This window comes from Pristiophorus japonicus, chromosome 15 (assembly GCF_044704955.1).
Source record: "Pristiophorus japonicus isolate sPriJap1 chromosome 15, sPriJap1.hap1, whole genome shotgun sequence".
In the NCBI taxonomy this organism is placed as follows: Eukaryota; Metazoa; Chordata; class Chondrichthyes; family Pristiophoridae; genus Pristiophorus; species Pristiophorus japonicus.
In genome coordinates, this window is record NC_091991.1 from 1,609,990 (window position 1) to 1,632,351 (window position 22,362).

The following is a 22,362-nucleotide window of genomic DNA, read 5'->3' on the forward strand; positions in this document are numbered from 1 at the left end:
AAAGTACCGCCCGGTCTCTCGGCGGCCATCGGCGGTCCTTTGGGCGGCACTTGGGCGGACCTTGGCTTCGACCGAGTTCGGGCCCTATGATTCTATGGCAATGCATTGTCGCAGAGATGTCAGGATACGCATACATGGAGGTTTGAAGAAGTATAACCAGATCCGGTTTGCAACTGATTAGTGTTTGTAAAGTTGCATCTATGTGAATTGTATGGTCATTTAGCACCAGTGAAACAGTTGTGCCATCTTTATCCTAATGAGAAGGCTGAGGAGTGACCTGAGGAGAGTCTTTAAAATTATGAAATGTTTTGATAGAGTAGACGCAGAGGGGGTAATTTCCTGGGGATTCAGCTGGTGCGATAGGTGGCAGGTTGGGTGGGGCATATTTGTTTTTGATAGTGTCAACCTGCTGCCACACTCCTTTACCAAATCTCGAGTCTGTCGGCACTGAGCAGACCTGACACGCAACGGCGAGGAAGGCAATTGAAATCATTAGTAGCTTGTTTACAACCACTTAACAACACCTTTTTTCTAGCTTTTTGAATTTGATAGGTGGCCCACCAGTTTCCCGCTGTGCCTAGACCTCATCAGTGAAGCTGAGGCAGGAGATCACTTGCCATTGTTTCAGCTGATGAGTTGACTGCTTCAAATGTCAAGTCAAAACTCCCAGCTGATTGAGAAATGTTCCCTTGACCAATAGCTTCTCTAAACTGCATTTCCATCACCGATTCATAATGCTGCAAGTCTTTACACAAGTTTCCATCCAGTCTGACCTCATTACCTCTCCCACCATTGATAGATCACTTCTGTCATCTCCACTTTGCCTGCCACCTATTCCTTATGTTCTTGTGAAATAAATGGCTTCCAACTGCCCTTTTATAACGTACTTTATTTATGTTATTCTATTTTGGTAGCTGTGAAGAAGCTGATGTCACCAGCAACATGGAATCCAAATTAGCATGCAAGGAATGCTGAGCCAATTCAAAGAACCAAATTTGTTTCACATCTCTGATGGAAGTGCTGCAGAAAGTTGGTGAAAATGTATATAAACAAGATGGCTGTATATAATTCCATTGTACAACTTTAAGGGAAAAGTCGCTAGAATTCTAAGATAGAAAGGAACATATTGAAAGTAGTGCTCAATCTTTATATTAAAAGCAACTTGAGGAATTATTTCAAAATTTTCAACAATGCGTACAGTGAGTAAATGTTTAAAAGCATCGAGCAACTATCTTGCGCGCCAGCCCGATTCTATCCATCGACCACCCATTGAGGTACTTCTCTGTTCAACATTAGAGGATTTTCAAGAGGAAAGAAATTATTTGGCAAATGAAGTTTTTCCTCTTCTAAGAGAACTCTGTAGTACTAGAAGAAGCTGCTTTAAAGTATTAGATATGCAGTGGACCCCACATGAAGGACATTGTCAGCAGAACACAGATTCCCACCAGCTAAAGATTACACTAGACTTCATTACCAAATGCTCACCATTCTTCCTCTGCATGTTAGGTCAGAAATATGGTGAGTACTGCCCACCGGATGCAGAGTGCCTTCTGACGAGGGAGTCGGACTTTCAAGGTTTATCCCAGGTTGAAAGGAATATATATATCGCAGCAAAAAATGGCTATTCTTGGATATTGCACGGAGATTATCAAACTTGCAGTCTGTTGGAGCTGGAGATCATAGAAGCAGCTCTTCTAAATTACTCTGAGTTCAGCTTCTTTTATTTCCGAGATTCCCGCTATGCTGATGATATACTTCTCAATGTCCCGCAGAATGAAACGGGGCTGGTAGAGCGTAAGTATAAAAGTAGAGATCATTACGAAGAACAGAGGATAAGGAGGCTGAAAGAAAAGATAGTCAATAAAGGATTACGTGTCACATTTTTTAGAACAATAGAAGAACTAGGAGAAGCAGTCTTAAAAGACTGGAGCGATGTCATTAACAAGTTGTATCCCATGGATTTAGTTCCTTTGTATACAGGTACGTGCACCACGTAAGAGGACCAAGTACAGGTCTATTCTTGGCTTAGCTGTTAACACAATTGGGCACTGCTGTTACTGAAACAACCGCTTATTGAAGGTCAGGGATTGGAATGCACTGAAAGAATATCGAAAATGGGGTACAGCCAAGGACGGATTAACCGTGGGGCGGATTAACCACGGGGGGGATTAACCGTGGGGCGAATTAACCACGGGGGGATTAACCGTGGGGCAGATTAACCACGGGGCGGATTAACCATGGGGGGATTAACCGGGGGGCGGATTAACTATGGGGCGGATTAAGCCACGGAGGGATTAACAGCGGGGGGATTAACCGCCGGGGGGGTTAACCACGGGGCGGATTAAACCGCGGGGGGATTAACCGTGGGGGGGGATTAACTGCGGAGCGGATTAACCGCGGGGGGATTAACCACGGGGGAGATTAACCACGGGGCGGATTAAACCACGGGGTGGATTAACCGCGGGGGGATTAACCGCAGGGGCTTAACCGCGGGGGGATTAACTGCAGGGGATTAACCGTGGGGAGGATTAACCATGGGGGAATTAACCACAGGGGGAATTAACTGCGGGGGGGATTGACCGCGGATCTGATTAACCGCAGGGGGATTAACCGTGGGGGTGGATTAACCGCGGGCGGATTAACCATGGGACGGATTAAACGTGGGTCCGATATCATGGGGCAGATTAACCGGGGGGAGGGGGGGGGCGGATGGGGCTGCAGCCCCTGGCCCACAAAATAAATGTAGGAAAAAAAATATAAGGCCTCCCGAATAGGCTGAATAGAATCGACAATAAGAGAGGAAAAACAAGACCGAGGAAAATATTATTTATTGGCCTAACGTATACATACCTATTTTTGCAGAGAAAAGATCGTTACTATAATATACTTAATATATAAACTATATGTTTCCAGAACCAGAATATACCTACTTGATACAGAATATATGCTTTCATTGTTGAATATATTAACCTATGTTTTCATACTCAGAATCAGAATCATGTACAGAATGTAATGAAAATGAACAAACATAACTATCGGCCCATTTGGATCAGTTTGCCCCTGGCCCATTAGGCCCTTAATCCGGCCCTGGTACGGTAGCATAGTGGTTATGTTACTGGCCTAGTAATCCAGAGGCCTAGACTAATGATTGGGTGACGCAAGTTGAAATACCACCAAGGCAGCTGGGGAATTTAGATTCAGTTAATGAAATAAATCTGGAATTAAAAAAGCTACTATCATTACTGGTGACCACAAAAACTACTGGATTGTCGAAAAAATCCATCTGGTTCACTAATGTCCGTTCGGGAAGGAAATCTGCCCTTACCCGGTCTGGCCGATACGTGACTCCAGACCCACAGCAATGTGGTTGACTCTTAACTGCCCTCTGAAATGCCAGCTCACCACCACCTTCTCGAAGGCAATTAGAGATGGGCAATAAATGGTGGCCTTGCCAGTGACGTCCACATCCTGTGAATTAACATTTTAAAACTGCAGCCGTCTCCAAAATTTATTCCTCTTTTTGCTTTCCATCCCTGTGTAATCAACGTGTTACCTTGTATGTTATGGTGGCTGTTTTTTTTAATACTCCCACGAAGAAAGGATCGGGAGAGCATTCAATTCCTTACCGGCTGAGCATTTGTAACTTTCCAGCTATTGTGAGTTTCTGCTTGCAAGTAATTGCAATCGATTTCTCCCTTCACTTCTTTCTTCCTGCTTCTGATACTTTATACAATTCTCTAACCATCTAATTAGCTCATTGACTACCTCAAAGGTCAGTTATATGAATTTTACAGATAATGCTCATTTTGGTTTAAAACTGCCGATTAGAGACACATTGAAATAGCCAATTTCTGCAGAACTGGCGTTGGTGTGTGGTATGACACCTAGGGCAATAGGGGTGGGCAATAAATGCCGGCCTTGCCAGCGACGCCCACATCCCGTGAATGAATTAAAAAAAATATTCATCCTGCCTAGGGACACACATTCCATTGTCCCTGCTCACAGAACTACTGACGGTATTGCGGAAGAGGTTTATGGCAAGTGAAAGTTAATTTAATTAAGTTTAAGAACTATTCCAATAAATATCTTAATGTTTTCCTTGCATGGTCTTAACATGGTAAGCTAAATGCAAAGCCACTAATAGAATGTTGCCCAAACAGTGGAGTGAAAATCAGAGGAAGTCACGATCATACTGTGCAGTGCTCTGGTCAACGGCACCTTGAGTACTATATCCAGATCTAGTCTCCAAAAAACAAGGGAGACATTCAACTACTGGAGGCGGAACAGGGAATAGCTGCAAGTCCAAACTCTAGTGTCAGGGTTACGAGTTGTGATGAAAAGCTGGAGAAACTGGAGCTTTACAGCCTGGAAAGGAGATGTCTGAGAGGTGATCTTGTAGAGGTTCAGAAGATAGCTAACGGAATGAAAAAGGTTTATCTGGAATACTTTTTAAAATCAAACTATGGGATACAGGTTCAAGCCTGTAAGAGGTCATTTTGTTACCAATATCAGGATGTTCTTCACAAAGAGTGATCAACACTTGGAATGAACTTTCCGCTCGAGAATTGGGGTTGAAAATGCTGGGACCAATATTCCCCTTAAGTGCGCGTGTGCGTGGCTGCACATCAATCGGGAAGACCTGCACAGCCGTTCACAAGCTGTTGCTGCTGGAAGATCCTATTCTTCTTAGGCAGTCCCTCGGAGTTGAGGGTGACTTGCTTCCACACTAATATGAGTTCTCAAGTGACTGATGAGACCAATGCGGGACCTACAGTCTCTGTCACAGGTGGAGCAGATGGTGGTTGGAGGGACGTGTGGGTGAGGTGCTTGTTTGTCATGCGCTTCTTCCGCTGTTTGCGCTTGGCTTCCCCGTGCTCCCGGCGAAGAGACTCGAGGTGTTCGACGCCTTCCCACATGCTTCTCTTCCACTTTGAGCAGTCTTAAGCCAGGGATTGCCAGGTGTCTGTGGGGATGTTGCACTTTTTCAAGGATGCTTTGAAGGTGTCCTTGAAGCGTTTCCTCTGCCCTCCTGGGACTCGCTTGCCGTGTTGGAGCTCTGAGTAGAGCGCTTGTTTCAGGAGTCTAGTATTAGGAATGCGAACGATGTGACCCATCCATTGGAGCTGATCGAGCGTGGTCAATCGACCTTGGAGTGCAGGTCCACAGGTCCCTGGAAGTAGCAGGCCAGGTGGATAAGGTGATTAAGAAGGCATACAGAATGCTTGCCTTTATTGGCCAAGGCATAGAATATAAGAGCAGGGAGGTTATGCTTAAATTGTATAATACTTTGGTTGGGCCACAGCTAGAGTACTGCGTGCAGTTCTGGTCGCCATATTATAGGAAGGACGTGATTGCACTAGAGAGGGTGCAGAGGAGATTTACTAGGACGCTGCCTGGATTGGAGAATCTTAGTTATGAGGATAGATTGGATAGGCTGGATTTGTTCTCATTGGAACAGAGGAGGTTGAGAGGAGACCTCATCGAGGTGTACAAAATATTGAGGGGCCTGGACATAATGGATAGTAAGGGTCTATTTCCATTGGTGGAAGGGGCTATTACGAGGGGACATAGTTTTAAGGTGGTTGGTGGAAGGTTTAGAGGGGATTTGAGGGGGGGGCTTCTTTACGCAAAGGGTTGTGGGGATCTGGAACTCGCTGCCTGGAAGAGTGGTGGATGCAGAAACCCTCACCACTTTTAAGAGATGGTTGGATGGGCACTTAAAGTGCAGTAACCTGCAGGGTTACGGACCTAGAGCTGGTAATTGGGATTAGACTGGATGACCTTTTGTTGGATGACGCAGATATAATGGTAAGTACTGCAGGGAATAGAATACGGTCAGGGTGATCTCCTGGACTAGTGTCGATCGCCTGGATGGGTCGGAGAGGAATTTTCCCAGATTTTTTCTCCCTAAATTGGCCTGGGTTTTTATCTGGTTTTTGCCTCTCCCAGGAGATCACATGGCTCCAGTTGGGGTGGAGTGTAGATGTTTTTAGTATAAGGGGTGTCGTAGTTGTGTGGGGCGGACTGGATGCTCTTTGCCTTTCCGTCATTGTTCATGGGTTTGTATGTAACCTTCAGGGCTGCTGACCGAGGGCTGTGCGGCTCTTTGTCGGCGGCCGAAATGGCCTCCTTCTGCGCTGTAAATTTCTATGTTTCTATGCTGGGGATGTTGGCCTGAGCGAGAACACATTGGTGCGTCTCCAGCCCAGATCCAAGGTCGTCCCATCCTCTGTCGAACTCCAAACCATCGTCAACACCTTCACTAAAGCATACAAGAGTATGGGTCTTATACTAAACATCCATAAGACAAAGGTTCTCTACCAACCTGCCCCCGCCACACAGTACTGCCCCCCGATTATCAAGATCCATGATGAGGCCTTGGACAACGTGGGCCATTTTCCATACCTCGGGAGCCTACTGTCAACAAGGCCAGACGTCGATGACGAAGTCCAACACCGCTGGAAGATACCGCGAATGCACGATACCACGCACGGGAAAAAAAATGAGTGGGAACATTGCCTGGGATAATCTAAGAAACAATTAGATGCGGCAATGGGCAGACTTGAAGGTGTTTCTGGATTGGTGAAATGACCATCATTGTGATCTTGTGAACATCAAAGTATGGGATGTCTCCTATTGCAAGTTCTTGATTTAATACCAACATTTTGAAATATGATTTCATTGAAAAAAAATGGAGATGGACTTTATTTAAGTTTTTTAAAAATTGAAATGAAATTTTAGAGTAAATTATTTAGCATTGTTTAGCTCAAAAAGAGCAATATAACTGCATATGATACTTAACCTCCCATACATTGTTTGAAATTGGACGTGGGAAGGTTTACAGTTGTTAGATTAATTACTCCACAACATGCCATGATTACATTATCAAATGAAAGGGGAAGGTAAATCTTGAACAAAGTTTTAATAAGATGAGTTAATAATTCAAGAATTTTGTTTGACATCTATTATTTTAGTCAATAAAACAGGGATCACTTTTGAAGAAAAAGTACCACCCCATGACACTTCTTCCCCATTACTATCAATAGTGTTGTGAGCAGGGACCAATGGAATGTGAACAGCCTCCTCTATACATGGTGTCCCTAGACAGGAACGAACATCATGGTGTTATACGATACACCAGGGCCAGTTCTGCAGAAATTGGCTATTTCAATGTGTCTCTAATCGGCAGTTTTAAACCATAAACCACATTAAGAGGCGATTGAGAAGATCTTTATTGGTTTCTTTATAAAATGTAGCCATTTGTGCTAATAAAATAATAAATAGATTACACTTCCCCATAGGTATTGCTTGTCTTATACAAGCCAAAGGTGGAGCCTAGGGTACTGAAATCTCAGAAAACCTTCCGTTTACTTCATTACATTATGAGCGTGACAATAACTGCACAATCATTAAATAGAAGGTTGGCACTAAGAGCTGTTGGATGTATTTATTTGGTGGGTATAAACGGAAACAAGGAATATTTTACATTTGAATTTGCAACTGGAAAAGATATCATGCAGAGAGGTAATTTTATGAAAATATAATAAAATTGTGCCCAGGTCTATATTATGTTCTTAAGGTACCAGAATGGTGGTTTCTTCAAGACAATTTTCCTTAGCAGAGAGGTCAATAACCAAAAGGCATATATTTAAAGTAATTGGTAGAAGGATTAGAGGGGAGTTGAGAATTTTTTTCACCCAGAGTGGTAGAGGCAGAAACCCTCATCACATTTAAAAAGTACTTGGATGTGCACTTGAAGTGCCGTAACCTACAGGGCTATGGACCAAGAGCTGGAAAGTGGGGTTAGGCTGGATAGCTCTTTGTCAGCTGGTGCAGAACGATGGGCCGAATGGCCTCCCTTGCCGTATAAGAGGTTACTGTGCAAAATTAAAGCACATAGGATGGGGGTAATGTATTGGCATGGATTGAAAATTGGTTAACTGACAGGAAACAGAGAGTAGGAATAAACGGGTCTTTTTTGGGGTGGCGGGCAGTGACTAGTGGGGTACCACAGGGATCAGTGCTTGGGCCCCAGCTATTCACAATATATATAAATGATTTGGATGAGGGATCCAAATGTAATATTTCCAAGTTTCCTGATGACACAAAACTAGCTGTGATTGTGATTTGTGAGGAGAATGTAAAGACGCTGCAAGGCGATTTAGATAGGTTGAGTGAGTGGGCAGATGCACTATAATGTGGATAAATGTGAAGTTATCCACTTTGGTAGCAAAAGCATAAGGACAAAGTATTATTTAAATGGTGATGGCTTAGGAAGTGTCGATGTACAGAGGGACCTGGGTGACCTTGTACACCAGTCATTAAAAGCAAACATGCAGGTGCAGCAAGCAGTTACAAAGGCAAATGGTATGTTGGCCTTCATTGCAAGAGGATTTGTGTACAGCAGCAAGAATGTTTTACTCCAGTTATACAGGGCCTTGGTGAGACCACACCTGGAGTATTGTGTGCAGTTTTGGTCTCCTTACCTAAGAAAGGATATACTTGCCATAGAGGGAGTGCAGCGAAGGTACACCTGACTGATTCCTGGGATGGCAGGATTGTCGTATGAGGAGAGATTAGGCCTGTATTCACTAGAGTTTAGAAGAATGAGAGGGGATCTCATTGAAACGTATAAAATTCTGACTGGGTTGGACAGACTGGATGCGGGGAGGATGTTTCCCCCGGGCTGGGAAGTCTAGAACAAGGGGTCACAGTCTCAGGATAAGGGGTAGGAAATTTGGGACCGAGATGAGGAGAAATGTTTTCACTCAGAGGGTGGTGAACCTGTGGAATTCTCTACCACAGAAGGCTGAGGAGGCCAAGTCACTGAATATATTTAAGAGGGAGATAGATAGATTTCTAGTCACAAAAGGCATCAAGGGGTATGGGGAGAAAGCGGGAATGTGGTGTTGAGATAAAGGATCAGCCATGATCATATTGAATGGTGGTGCAGACTCGAGGGGCCGAATGGCCTACTCCTGCACTAATTTTCTGTGTTTCTATGTATATGATCCTATGAAAATAAAATCATATTTTGGGTGGAACAGTTTATGCATGACACGAACAAAATTGTTATTTGCAGAGAGAAATGAAAACCCACAAAAAACTTCACTCCCCTGGTTTGGACAAGAATGAAAAGCCCATCGATATACCTTTGAGATGGAAGTTTTCAAGAATTATTAAGTAATAATAGTGTGAGGCAGAAGATGAGCTTCTAGACATATTTGTAGTGTGGAGCCAAGGACAAACCATTCATCCCTGTTGAGTTCCAAAAGTTGCAGGAACAGAGCTGCACTGCCTTGAATTAAAGCAATACAGTGTGTCACCTAGTTATATGGATTGGAAATCAGTGCATTACAAAATCAGCATCAGTTGATTTAAAAAAATACCTTAAGGAGATTTTGCTTTGTGTGTTTTATTGTAAGACTGAAGATGGATATAGAAGAACATCCTTTATAGAGTGTACTTTGCAATAATATAACTAAAGATATAAAGCATGTGGTAGTCCCAGCTTTCATTGAACAGAAAATAGTGCATGTTAAGTATTGGAAAGCATTGTCATTGAACAGCATAGCATTGGTCCAAATGAACCTGGCCAGGAATGTTCTCTCTTTCAGATCACGAAAGTTATCTTGACCTTTCTCATCAGGAAGCATTTGCTCAAAGATATTACAAAGCTTTTGTGGAAACAGCAGAAACACAGAAGGTTTTTGGAATTCTGGACACATTTGCTCTTTCTCCCCAGCGTGATGTTGAAATTGAAGCCAACAGCAGATTAACTGACTTTAAACGTACCAGTAACTTAAGTACCATGAAGCCAAGGTGTGGTAGATATAAAGGGAAGGGCTTGAATGTTATGAAAGGATTGTACAATTGTAATGTTGATTAACATGACATTAGATTTTTTAACTTTGTGGCTTTAAATGTTGAATTCCTTTCTTGGTCTTTCTCTGCTGTAGCTCCATTCATATTGTATTCTCATTCTTACTGCTCTCCTCGGTTACTGTCCCCCTCTCCCTCAAATCAGCCGTCATCACCCCTCTCCTCAAAAAACCAACCCTTGATCCCTCGGCCCTTGCAAACTACCGCCCCATCTCCAACCTCCCTTTCCTCGCCAAAGTCCTTGAACATGTCTCCTCCCAAATCCGTGCCCATCTTTCCCGCAATTCCATGTTTCAATCCCTCCAATCCGGTTTCCGTGCTGGCCACAGCACCGAAACGACTCTCATCAAAGTCACAAATTACATCTTTTGTGACTGACAAAAGCAAACTATCCCTCCTCGTTCTTCTTGACTTGTCAGCAGCCTTTGACACGGTTGAACACAAGAACATAAGAAATAGGAACAGAAGTAGACCATATGGCCCCTTGAGCCTGCTCCACCATTCAATAAGATCATGGCTGATCTGATCATGGACTCAGTTCCACTTCCCTGCCCGCTCTCCATTACCCTTATCCCCTTATCGTTTAAGAAACTGTCTATGTCTTAAATTTATTCAATGTCCCAGCATCCACAGCTCTCTGAGGCAGCGAATTCCACAGATTTACAACCCTCTGTGAGAAGAAATTTCTCCTCATCTCTGTTTTAAATGGGCGGCCCCTTATTCTAAGATCATGCCCTCTAGTTCTAGTCTCCCCCATCAGTGGAAACATCCTATCTGCATCTACCTTGTCAAGCCCCCTCATAATCTTATACCTTTCGATAAGATCACCTCTCATTCTTCTGAATTCCAATGCGTAGAGGCCCAACCTACTCAACCTTTCCTGATAAGTCAACCCCCTCATCTCCGGAATCAACCTAGTGAACCTTCTCTGAACTGTCTCCAAAGCAAGTATATCCTTTCTTAAATATGGAAACCAAAACTGCACGCAGTATTCCAAGTGTGGCCTCACCAATACCCTGTATAGCTGTAGCAAGACTTCCCTGCTTTTATACTCCATCCCCTTTGCAATAAAGGCCAAGATTCCATTGGCCTTCCTGATCACTTGCTGTACCTACGTACTATCCTTTTGTGTTTCATGCACAAGTACCCCCAGGTCCCGCTGTACTGCAGCACTTTGCAATCTTTCTCCATTTAAATAATAACTTGCTCTTTGATTTTTTCTGCCAAAGTGCATGACCTCACACTTTGCAACATTATACTCCATCTGCCAAATTTTTGCCCACTCACTTAGCCTGTCTATGTCCTTTTGCAGATTTTCTGTGTCCTCCTCACACATTGCTTTTCCTCCCATTGTTGTATCGTTAGCAAACTTGGCTACGTTACACTCAGTCCCTTCTTCCAAGTCGTTATTATAGATTGTAAACATTTGGGGTCCCAGCACTAATCCCTGCGGCACCCCACTAGTTACTGGTTGCCAACCAGAGAATGAACCATTTATTCCGGCTCTCTGTTTTCTGTTAGTTAGCCAATCCTCTATTCATGCTAATATATTATCCCCAACCCCATGAACTTTTATCTTGTGCAGTAACCTTTTATGTGGCACCTTGTCAAATGCCTTCTGGAAGTCCACATACACCACATCCACTGGTTCCCCTTTATCCACCCTGTTCGTTACATCCTCAAAGAATTCCAACAAATTTGTCAAACATGACTTCCCCTTCATAAATCCATGCTGACCACTCTATCATTCTCCAACACCTCTCCACCGTCGTCCAGCTGGGTGGGACTGCACTCGCCTGGTTCCATTCCTATCTATCTAATCGTAGCCAGAGAATCACCTGAAACGCTTCTCTTCCCGCCCCCGCATCGTTACCTCTGGTGTCCCCCAAGGATCTATCCTTGGCCCCCTCCTATTTCTCATCTACATGTTGCCCCTCGGCAACATCATCGGAAACACAGCGTCACTTTCCACATGTACGCTGACGACAGCCAGCTCTACCTCACCACCACTTTTCTCGACCCCTCCACAGTTCTAAACTGTTAGATTGCTTGTCTGACATCCAGTTCTGGATGAGCAGAAATGTTCTCCAACTGAATATTGGGAAAACCGAAGCCATTGTTTTCGGTCCCCGCCACAAACTCCATTCCCTAGCCACTGACTCCATCCTTCTCCCCAACTTCTGTCTGAGGCTGAACCAGACTGTTCGCAACCTTTGTCTAATATTTGACCCTGAAATGAGCTTTCGACCACATATCTGCAGCATAACTAAAACCGCCTATATCCACCTCCGTAACATCGCCCGTTTCCGCTGCTGAAGCCCTCATCCGTGCCTTTGTTACCTCTAGACTTGACTATTCCAACGCACTCCTGGCTGGCCTCCCACATTCTACTCTACGTAAACTAGAGGTGATCCAAAACTCGGCAGCCCATGCCCTAACTCGCACCAAGTTCTGCTCACCCATCACCCCTGATCTCACTGACCTATATGGGCTTCCGGTCAAGCAACACCTCGATTTCAAAATTCTCATCCTTATTTACAAATCCCTCCATGGCCTCGCCCCTCCCTATCTCTGTAATCTCCTCCATCCCCACAACCCCCCGAGATGTCTGCGCTCCTCTAATTCTGCCCTTCTGACATCCCTGATTATAATCGCTTCACCATCGGTGGCCGTGCCTTCAGCTGCCTGGGCCCCAAGCTCTGGAACTCCCTCCCTAAACCTCTCTGCCTCTTGACCTCTCTTTCCTCCTTCAAGAGGCTCCTTAAAACCTACCTGTTTGACCAAGCTTTTGTTCACCTGCGCTAATTTCTATTTATGCGGCTCGGTGTCAAATTTGTGAAGCGTCTTGGAATGTTTCACTATGTTAAAGGTGCTATATAAATGCACGAAGTTGTTACTGTTAATTCTCTCACTAACTTTCCTCAATGTTTGTTGGTTTCCATGTGCTTTTTTGTAATAATTGAGGCGTAGTGCTAATACAGCCACAACAGTGATTTAATTTGCCCTGCAGTGCAAATCTATCACAACTAAGATTGCAGCACTGGATGATGGAGTTCGTGTGTGTGAAGCAATAGTTATGAATGCAAATCAATTTCTCTTTATTCTCGCAACCAGGAAATTATATGTTGGACGGAAAATATAAAATGGGGAGGAGTGGAGATTTTAAAATGAGGGCTAAATATATCCTTGTTTATTTAAATGTTAACCCTTTGCATTGTTTGTTCCCCATCGTGCTGCTTAATAACTGAATGGACAATGAGTGTAACATGTATTTCAGTCGAACTGAATATAGCAAGTCACAAAATACGGGGAAGGAGCATTACTTTTTTCAGGAAGAAGCACTACTTTCTTTAAAAAAAATGGTACTGTTGAGAGTTTTTGACCTGGGGTGGGGGGGTTTGAGGGGGTGGTAAGGCCAGAGAGTGGAAGGGGGCGCCAGGGAGTGGGGGGGGCAGGGAGTGGGGGGGGGGCAGGGAGTGGGGGGCAGGGAGTGGGGGGGCCAGGGAGCGGGGGCGCGGTAGGGGGAGGGCCAGGGAGTAGGAGGGCCAGGGAGTGGGGGCGCGATGGGGGAGCCAGGGAGTAGGAGGGCCAGGGAGCGGAGGGGCCAGGGAGCAGGGGCGCAGTAGGGGGGCCAGGGAATGGGGGGGGGGCCAGGGAGTGGGGGAGCCAGGGGGTGGGGGGGGGTGATGGGGGGGGCCAAGGAATGGGGGGAGCCAGGGAGTGGGGGGGCGGTGGGGGGGCCAGGGGGTGGGGGGGGCCAGGGAGTGGGGGAGCCAGGGGGTGGGGGGGGGGGCCAGGGGGTGGGGGGGGTGATGGGGGGGGCCAAGGAATGGGGGGAGCCAGGGAGTGGGGGGCGGTGGGGGAGCCAGGGAGTGGGGGGATGTGGGGGGGCCCGGTTTAGCGCGAGAAACCCAAAAGTCTTAGTTTCTCTGCACACTGTGGCTTCCAGTTGGGCGGGGGAACACTGGACAATAGGCCGCAGGAGCAGGTAGGTGCGAACCCCGACCTGGGGTGGGTGGGACCAATCCCTGACCCGGGTTGGGGGTGGTGGGCCGATATCCGGGGAGAATTTGTATGGAGAGGGGCTGATGGTGGGTGAGCTTGGTGAGGCGGGGGGAAGAATTTCTCCCGAGCCTCTCCATACCTCGCTCCAGCTGCCAGGAACCCCGAGGCCTAGGATTCCCAGTCGACCACAGTTAAACCTGTACAGGAGGTTAAAGCAGAGGCTTCGAACCTCATTGCCAACCCACTTCCTGGGAGTAGGTGACCCTTGTCCTGCCTCCACTAAACCCAGATGTAGACAGGTTGGGTCGGGATTCAGATTTTTAAAACGTTAACCTCCCACTTGACACCGACCCACTCATTTTCTCTTTGATCAGATTACGAACATTTAAAACGATTGCTCCTTTATATGAAAAATATTCAATGCTGCAACGTCCAAGAAATCCAATTCAAACAAATTAATTTATTAGCAGCTAATTATTGTCTGTGATTTGGGGAATCACCATGGCCATTGTGTTAGAATGATACGTGGGTGGAGGGGGATATAAAGTGCAACATCCCCACTGACACCTGGGAGTCCCTGACCAAAGACCGCCTAAGTGGAGGAAGTGCATCCGGGAGGGCGCTGAGCACCTCGAGTCTCATCACCGAGAGCATGCAGAAACCAAGTGCAGGCAGCGGAAGGATCATGCGGCAAACCAGCCCCACCCACCCTTTCCTTCAACCACTGTCTGTCCCACCTGTGACAGAGACTGTAATTCCTGTATTGGACTGTACAGTCACCTGAGAACTCACTTTTAGAGTGAAAACAAGTCTTCCTCGATCCCGAGGAACTGTCTATGATGATGATGATGATAAGGTTTGCCTAGTACCAATATATTTATTGCAGAGGTACCACATGTGGTGTAAAAATGACTAACCAGACATTTGTTGATCCCTTTTTGATATTTTTTCTTGTGTTTGATTTGCAGACCAAAGCCTGTGCCCCAGTGTAAATCTGTCCTATTGCTCTGTGGAGAGAAGGGCTGTGGCAAGTCAACAGTGATCTGCAACTGGCTAAAATACTTTAAACAGAAAACCCCCAGTGCCCTGGTGATAGCTCACTATGTGGGAAGTGGCTCTGCCAGCCATGACATCATGTCCTTTATGAGGCACTGTATTTTAAAGCTACGTCTTGAATATTTTGGTAACTATAAAGTTTTTAGATTTGAGCTTGAAAAACATTTATGTGCATTGTTCAGATCTATTGTTTGTCAGCCAGCTAGAATAAATAACCTTTTTAATATCTTTTACATCCCTTTTACGTTATGAAAATAGACCCATTCAATATCAGTTCATTGTGCACGTCTATTTTCTGCTGCTTGTAGATGGCAGTGGTACTTGACTATAGAGACCATATTTATAAAGGCATATTGAATCGGTGGTAACGTTTATTAATGGGCACCATGGGCGAAGAGTTGCACTAGTTGTTTACGCAATGATATCGTAAATGTATTCAAAAAGAATGTGTTAACACCATTACTACACGTTCGTGTTTCCTTCTTGCGTAGCTGCGGAGAAATTTAAAAGGACTGTTCATTGAAAGAAACAGGCTGCGCAGAACGAAGCGCAGCTTACAGGGAACATTGTCACACCTAGCAATCACAACCATCCTTCCCTTCACATTCGCATCTCATTACTTGGATGTCAGTGATAAACTTCAACGGTGACATTTGAGAGTCACACTGTATTCCAGATATGCATGCTGCTTATTGTGTTGCGAATATAGATGAGACTGCACACAGGGAGGTTAAAGTAATAGTGACCTCAGTCTTTATTAAGACACTCCAGAGTGAGGAACAGGCCTTAGGGGCCGACTTATATACAGTGCTCCCAAGGGATGCTGGGATCCCTTGGGACTTCAGGGGATGTGCTCCCTGGTGGCGGAACATGGGAGTGCATGCTTTACACAACATCACTTCCCCCCTCCCCCCCCCCCCGCCAAAATCAAAGTGAGAACTATTTACAAGGTGAGGCGGTCGGGTGCCTTTCTTTCCCTGGTGGACCGCCTCGGTACAAATGTCTGTTCTGGTGTGTTGGCTGTGCCCTCGCTGGGCTGGCGTGTTGTTGGCCCTGCAGGGCTGCTGGGTGAGCCTGGCCTTGCGTGATGGGTTCGATTTCCTGGTCCGGGGTGGTGTCATTGATCCTTTGGGTGTGTGTTATGGGCTTGAAAAAGGTGGTGTCTGCTGTGGGTTGTTCAGGGCAGTCTGTGAACCGCAGCCTTGTTTGGTCCAAGTGCTTTCTGCAAATTTGTCCATTGTCTAGTTTGACTACAAACACCCTACTCCCTTCTTTAGCTATCACCGTGCTCACGATCCACTTGGGACCATGTCCATAGTTTAGCACATACACAGGGTCATTCAGATCAATTTCCCGTGACACAGTGGCGCGACCATTTTGTTGCTGCCGCCTGCTCTCTACCTGATCATGCAGGTTGGGGTGAACCAGCGAGAGTATGGTTTTAAGTATCCTTTTCATGAGTAGCTCAGCCGGGGGCACCCCTGAGAGCGAATGGGGTCTCGTGCGGTAGCTGAGCAGTACTCGGAATAGGCGGGTTTGGAGTGAGCCTTCTGTGACTCGTTTAAGGCTCTGTTTGATTGTTTGTACTTCCCGCTCTGCCTGCCCATTGGAGGCTGGTTTAAATGGGACCGAGGTGACATGTTTGATTCCATTACGGGTCATGAATTCTTTAAATTCGGCACTGGTGAAACATGGCCCGTTGTCACTGACCAGTATGTCAGGCAGGCCGTGGGTGGCAAACATGGCCCTCAGGCTTTCAATGGTGGCGGTGGCGGTGCTTCCCGACATTATTTCACATTCAATCCATTTTGAAAAAGCATCCACCACCACCAGGAACATTTTACCGATAAACGGCCCGCATAATCGACATGGATTCTCGACCATGGTCTGGAGAGCCAGGACCACAAACTTAGTGGTGCCTTGCTGGGCGCGTTGCTCAACTGAGCACACACGCTGCATTGCCGTACACAGGACTCTAAGTCAGAGTTGATACCAGGCCACCACACATGGGATCTGGCTATCGCTTTCATCATTACTCTACCCTGGTGTGTGCTGTGGAGATCCGAGATGAACGTCTCCCTGCCCTTTTTGGGTAGCACTACGCGGTTACCCCACAACAGGCAGTCTGCCTGAATGGACAGTTCGCCCTTTTGCCGCTGGCTTGATTAGCTCTTGCATTTCAACGGGGATGCTGGCCCAGCTCCCATGTAGTACACAGTTTTTGACTAGGGACAGCAGAGGATCTTGGCTGGTCCAAGTCCTAATCTGGCGGGCCGCGACAGGTGATTTATCATTTTCAAACGCTTCCATGACCATCAACAAGTCTGCGGGCTGCGCCACCATCAACAAATTTGCAGGCTGCTCCATTTCCACCTCCGCGGTGTGCAATGGTAGCCGACTGAGAGCATCCGCACAGTTCTCTGTGCCTGGCCTGTGGCGGATGGTATAGTTATACACTGATAGCGTGAGTGCCCACCTTTGTATGCGGGCTGAGGCATTAGTATTTATCCCCTTGTTTTCAGCGATTAGGGATATGAGGGGCTTGTGATCGGTTTCCAGCTTAAATTTGAGGTTAAACAGGTACTGATGCATTTTCTTTACCCCGAACACACACGCTAATGCCTCTTTGCTGTAGGCCCTCTGGGCCTTAGACAAGCTCCTGGAGGCATAGGCGACAGGTTGCAACTTCCCCGCAATGTTAGCTTGTTGTAATACACGCCCGACTCCATACGACGACGCGTCACATGCTAGCACAAGTCTTTTACACGGGTTATACAATACAAGCAGCTTGTTGGAGCATAAAATGTTTCTGGCTTTCTCAAAAGCAATTACTTGTTTTTTTCTCCATACCCAGTTCTCACCTTTACGCAATAACACATGTAGGGGCTCTAAGAGGGTGCTTAACCCCGGTAGTAAGTTACCAAAATAGTTGAGGAGTCCCAGGAACGACCGCAGCTCCATGACGTTCTGTGGCCTGGGCGCATTCCTGATAGCCTCTGTTTTGGCGTCTGTGGGCCGAATGCCGTCTGCCGCGATCTTTCTCCCCAAAAACTCCACTTCTGTTGCCATAAAGACGCATTTCGACCTCTGCAGCCGCAGCCCTACGTGATCCAGTCGCTGGAAGACCTCCTTCAGGTTTTGTAGGTGCTCGATGGTGTCCTGACCCATGAACAATTTGTCGTCCTGAGAAACCACCGTGCGTGCTACCGACTTGTTCCTCTGGAAGATCGCTGCAGCCGACCGAATTTCAAATGGGCATCTGTTGTAGATGAACAGTCCCTTGTGCGTGTTGATGCAGGTGAGGCCCTTCGAAGACTCCTCCAGCTCCTGTGTCATGTAGGCCGAAGTTGGTGAACGTCTTGCCTCCTGCCAGCGTTGCAAATAGGTCGTCTGCCTTAGGTAGCGGGTATTGGTCCTGTAGCGAGAAACAATTAATAGTTACTTTATAATCGCTGCAAATCCTGACCGTGCCATCACTTTTGAGTACTGGAACAATCGGGCTGGCCCACTCGCTGAATTCCACTGAGGAGATGATGCCCTCGCGTTGTAGCCTGTCCAGCTCGATTTCCACTCTCTCCCTCATCATGCGAGGTTCCGCTCGTGCCTTGTTGTGAATGGGTCGTGCCTCTGGGACCAATTGGATCTGCACCTTTGCCCCAGAAAAGTTTTCAATGCCTGTCTCAAAAAGGGAAGGAAATTTGTTAAGAACCTGGGTACATGAGGCCTCATCGACATGTGATAGCGCTCGGATGTCATCCCAGTTCCAGCGGATTTTGCCCAGCCAGCTCCTTCCAACAGTGTGGGCCATTGCCCAGGACAATCCAGAGTGGCAGTTCGTGCACCGTGCCCTTGTAGGTGACCTTGACCATGGCACTGCCCAAGACAGTGATAAGCTCTTTGGTGTACGTTCTCAGTTCCGTGTGGATGGGGCTCAGGGCTGGTCTGAGTGCCTTGTTGCACCACAGTCTCTCAAACATCTTTTTACTCATGATGGATTGGCTAGTGCCAGAGACCAGTTCCATGGCTACAGGTAAGCCATTCAATTTTACATTTAGCATTATAGGTGGACATTTTGTCGAAAATGTGTGCACCCCATGTACTTCAGCATCTGCCTCCTCTCTCTCAGGCTCTAAATTGCTTTGATCCACCATGGATTGATCTTTCTCTGCCACGTAGTGGTTAAAGGTTTTGCAGAGCTTGCAGCTCATCTGCAAGCTCATTGGAGGTGCCCCATTGTTCCACAGCTCTTGCAAACATACCTTTTGAAGCAGCATGAATAGGCTGAATGGAAGCCTCCACAATGCCAACAAAGTATGAATTGCCTTGCATTCATCCTTTGTTGCGGACTCTGAGTCATCTGGGTCACCTGAGGCCTGCTGGCAGTTGCAGACTCGTGGTTTCTGCCCTGTACATTTCTGCTCACAAACACAGTTCCAGTTAATTTATGAACATTGCTAGCTAGCACTTGTGTGCTGAGAGATTTGTTTGGTGTTATCACTGGTGGACATAAATGCCTGTGCTATCGCAATGGCCTTGCTGAGGGTCGGTGTCTCTACAGTCAAAAGTTTTCATAGGATGGTCTCATGGCCAATGCCCAGTGCAAAAAAGTCTGAGCATTTGCTCCAGGTAGCCAACAAACTCACATTGTCCTGCAAGTCGCCTTAGCTCGGCGACGTAGCTCGCCACTTCCTGACCTTCAGATTGCTGGCATGTGTAGAACCGATACCTCGCCATCAGCATGCTCTCCCTCGGGTTAAGATGCTCCCGAACCAGTGTACACAGCTCCTCATACAACTTATCTGTGGGTTTCACTGGAGCCAGAAGATTCTTCATGAGGCTGTAGGTCGGTGCCCCGCAGACCGTGAGGAGGACCACTCTCTTTTTTGCAGCGCTTCCTTCTCCGTCCAGCTTGTTGGGTACAAAGTACTGGTCTAGCCGTTCGACATAGGCTTCCCAGTCCTCACCCTCTGAGAACTTCTCCAGGATGCCCACAGTTTGCTGCATCTTTGCGTTGGATTCGTATACTCGTCGCCAGTTATTGTGTTCCTAACACAGATGAGACTGCACACACTAAGACACTCCAGAGTGAGGAACAGGCCTTAGGGGCCGGCTTATATACCGTGCTCCCAAGGGATGCTGGGATCCCTTGGGACTTCAGGGGATGCGCTCCCTGGTGGCGGAACATGGGAGTGCATGCTTTACAAATGCACAACACTACTTACTTTTGGATTCATAGAAACATAGAAAATAGGTGCAGGAGTAGGCCATTCGGTCCTTCGAGCCTGCACCACCATTCACTATGATCATGGCTGATCATGCAACTTCAGTACCCCATTCCTGCTTTCTCTCCATTCCCCTTGATCCCTTTAGCCGTAAGGGCCACATCTAACTCCCTTTTGAATATATCTAACGAACTGGCCTCAACAACTTTCTGTGGTAGAGAATTCCACAGGTTCACAATTCTCTGAGTGAAGAAGTTTCTCCTCATCTCGGTCCTAAATGGCTTACTCCTTATCCTTAGACTGTGACCCCTGGGCCTGGGCTTCCTCAACATCGGGAACATTCTTCCTGCACCTAACCCGTCCAATCCCGTCATAATTTTATATGTTTGTATGAGATCTCCTCTCATTCTTCTAAATTCCGGTGAATATAAGCCTAGTCGATCCAGTCTTTCTTCATATGTCAGTCCTGCCATCCCGGGAATCAGTCTGGTGAACCTTCGCTGCACTATCTCAATAGCAAGAATGTCCTTCCTCAGATTAGGAGACAAAACTGTCCACAATATTCAAGGTGTGGCCTCATCAAGGCCCTGTAGTAAGACCTCCCTGCTCCTATACTCAAATCCCCTCGCTATGAAGGCCAACATGCCATTTGCTTTCTTCACCGCCTGCTGTACCTGCATGCCAACTTTCAATGCCTGATGTACCATGACACCCAGGTCTCGTTGCACCTCACCTTTTACTAATCTGTCACCATTCAGATAATATTCTGCCTTCCTGTTTTTGCCAGCAAAGTGGATAACCTCATATTTATCCACATTATACTGCATCTGCCATGCATTTGCCCACTCACCTAACCTGTCCAAGTCACCCTGCAGCCTCTTAGCATCCTCCTCACAGCTTAGTGTCATCTGCAAACTTGGAGACATTATATTCAATTCCTTCTTCTAAATCATTAATGTATATTGTAAATAGCTGGGGTCCCAGCACTGAAATCCTGCAGCACCCCACTAGTCACTGCCTGCCATTCTGAAAAGGACCCGTTTATCCCGACTCTCTGCTTCCTGTCTGCCAACAGTTATCTATCCATATCAATACATTACCCCCAATACCATGTGCTTTAATTTTGCACACTAATCTCTTGTGTGGGACCTTGTCAAAAGCCTTTCGAAAGTCCAAATACACCACATCCACTGGTAGCCCCTTGTCCACTCTACTAGTTACATCCTCAAAAAATTCTAGAAGATTTGTCAAGCATGATTTCCCTTTCATAAATCCATGCTGACTTGGACCGATCCTGTCACTGCTTTCCAAATGCTCTGCTATTACATCTTTAATAATTGATTCCAACATTTTCCCCACTACCGATTCAACACAAAATCAAGGAAAGAAAGATGTATATAGTGCTTTATCACACCTCTCAGAAACATCCCAAAGTACTCCACACACAATTGGGGATAATATTAACTTGGTGTGATGGTGTAAAGTGGGCGATATTGAATTGGCCGACCATTATACACGCCAGATATTCATGTCAACTGAAGTCAACGGAAGAGAAAATCGGGCGGGGCATATCTGCAAAGGGATATAGACAGGCTAAGTGAGTGGGCAAAAATTTGGCAGATGGAGTATAATGTGGGAAAATGTGAGGTTATCTACTTTGGCAGAAAACATAGAAAAGCAAATCATAATTTAAATGGAGAAAAATTGCAAAGTGCTGCAGTGCAGAGGGACCTGGGGGTCCTTGTGCATGAAACACAAAAAGTTAGTATGCTACAGCAAGTAATTAGAAAGGCAAATGGAATGGTGGCCTTTATTGCAAGGGGGATGGTGTGTAAAAGCAGAGAAATCCTGCTACAATAGTTCAGGGTATTGGTGAGACCACACCTAGAGTACTGCGTACAGTTTTGGTCTCCGTATTTAAGGAAGGATATACTTGCATTAGAGGCAGTTCAGAGACGGTTCACTCGGTTGATTCTGGAGATGAGGGGGTTGACTTATGAGGATAGGTTGAGTAGGTTGGGCCTGTACACATTGGAGTTCAGAAGAATGAGAGGTGATCTTATCAAAACTTTTAAGATAATGAGGAGGCTCGACAAGGTGGATGCAGAGAGGATATTTCCACTCATAGGGGAGATTAGAACTAGGGGACATAGTCTTAGAATAAGGGGCCGCCCATTTAAAACTGAGATGAGGAGAA

At 46.3% G+C, this 22,362-nt stretch overlaps 1 protein-coding gene across 6 annotated transcripts in view; it reads left to right on the forward strand.

Moving 5' to 3' along the window:
- The window catches only part of LOC139280557 (putative tetratricopeptide repeat protein 41), a 107,069-nt gene that overhangs the window by 2,055 nt on the left and 82,652 nt on the right, over positions 1-22,362 (forward strand). For 5 of the 6 annotated variants that reach the window (XM_070900051.1, XM_070900046.1, XM_070900049.1 and 2 more), the window contains exons 2-4: positions 915-1,980; positions 9,618-9,822; positions 14,856-15,070. In XM_070900051.1, coding sequence (XP_070756152.1) covers positions 1,191-1,980; positions 9,618-9,822; positions 14,856-15,070 — 1,210 coding nt within the window. In that variant the 5' untranslated portion in view covers positions 915-1,190. Of the gene's footprint in view, positions 1-4; positions 1,981-9,617; positions 9,823-14,855; positions 15,071-22,362 lie in introns of those variants that run through there. The other variant, XM_070900047.1, reaches the window with a different exon arrangement.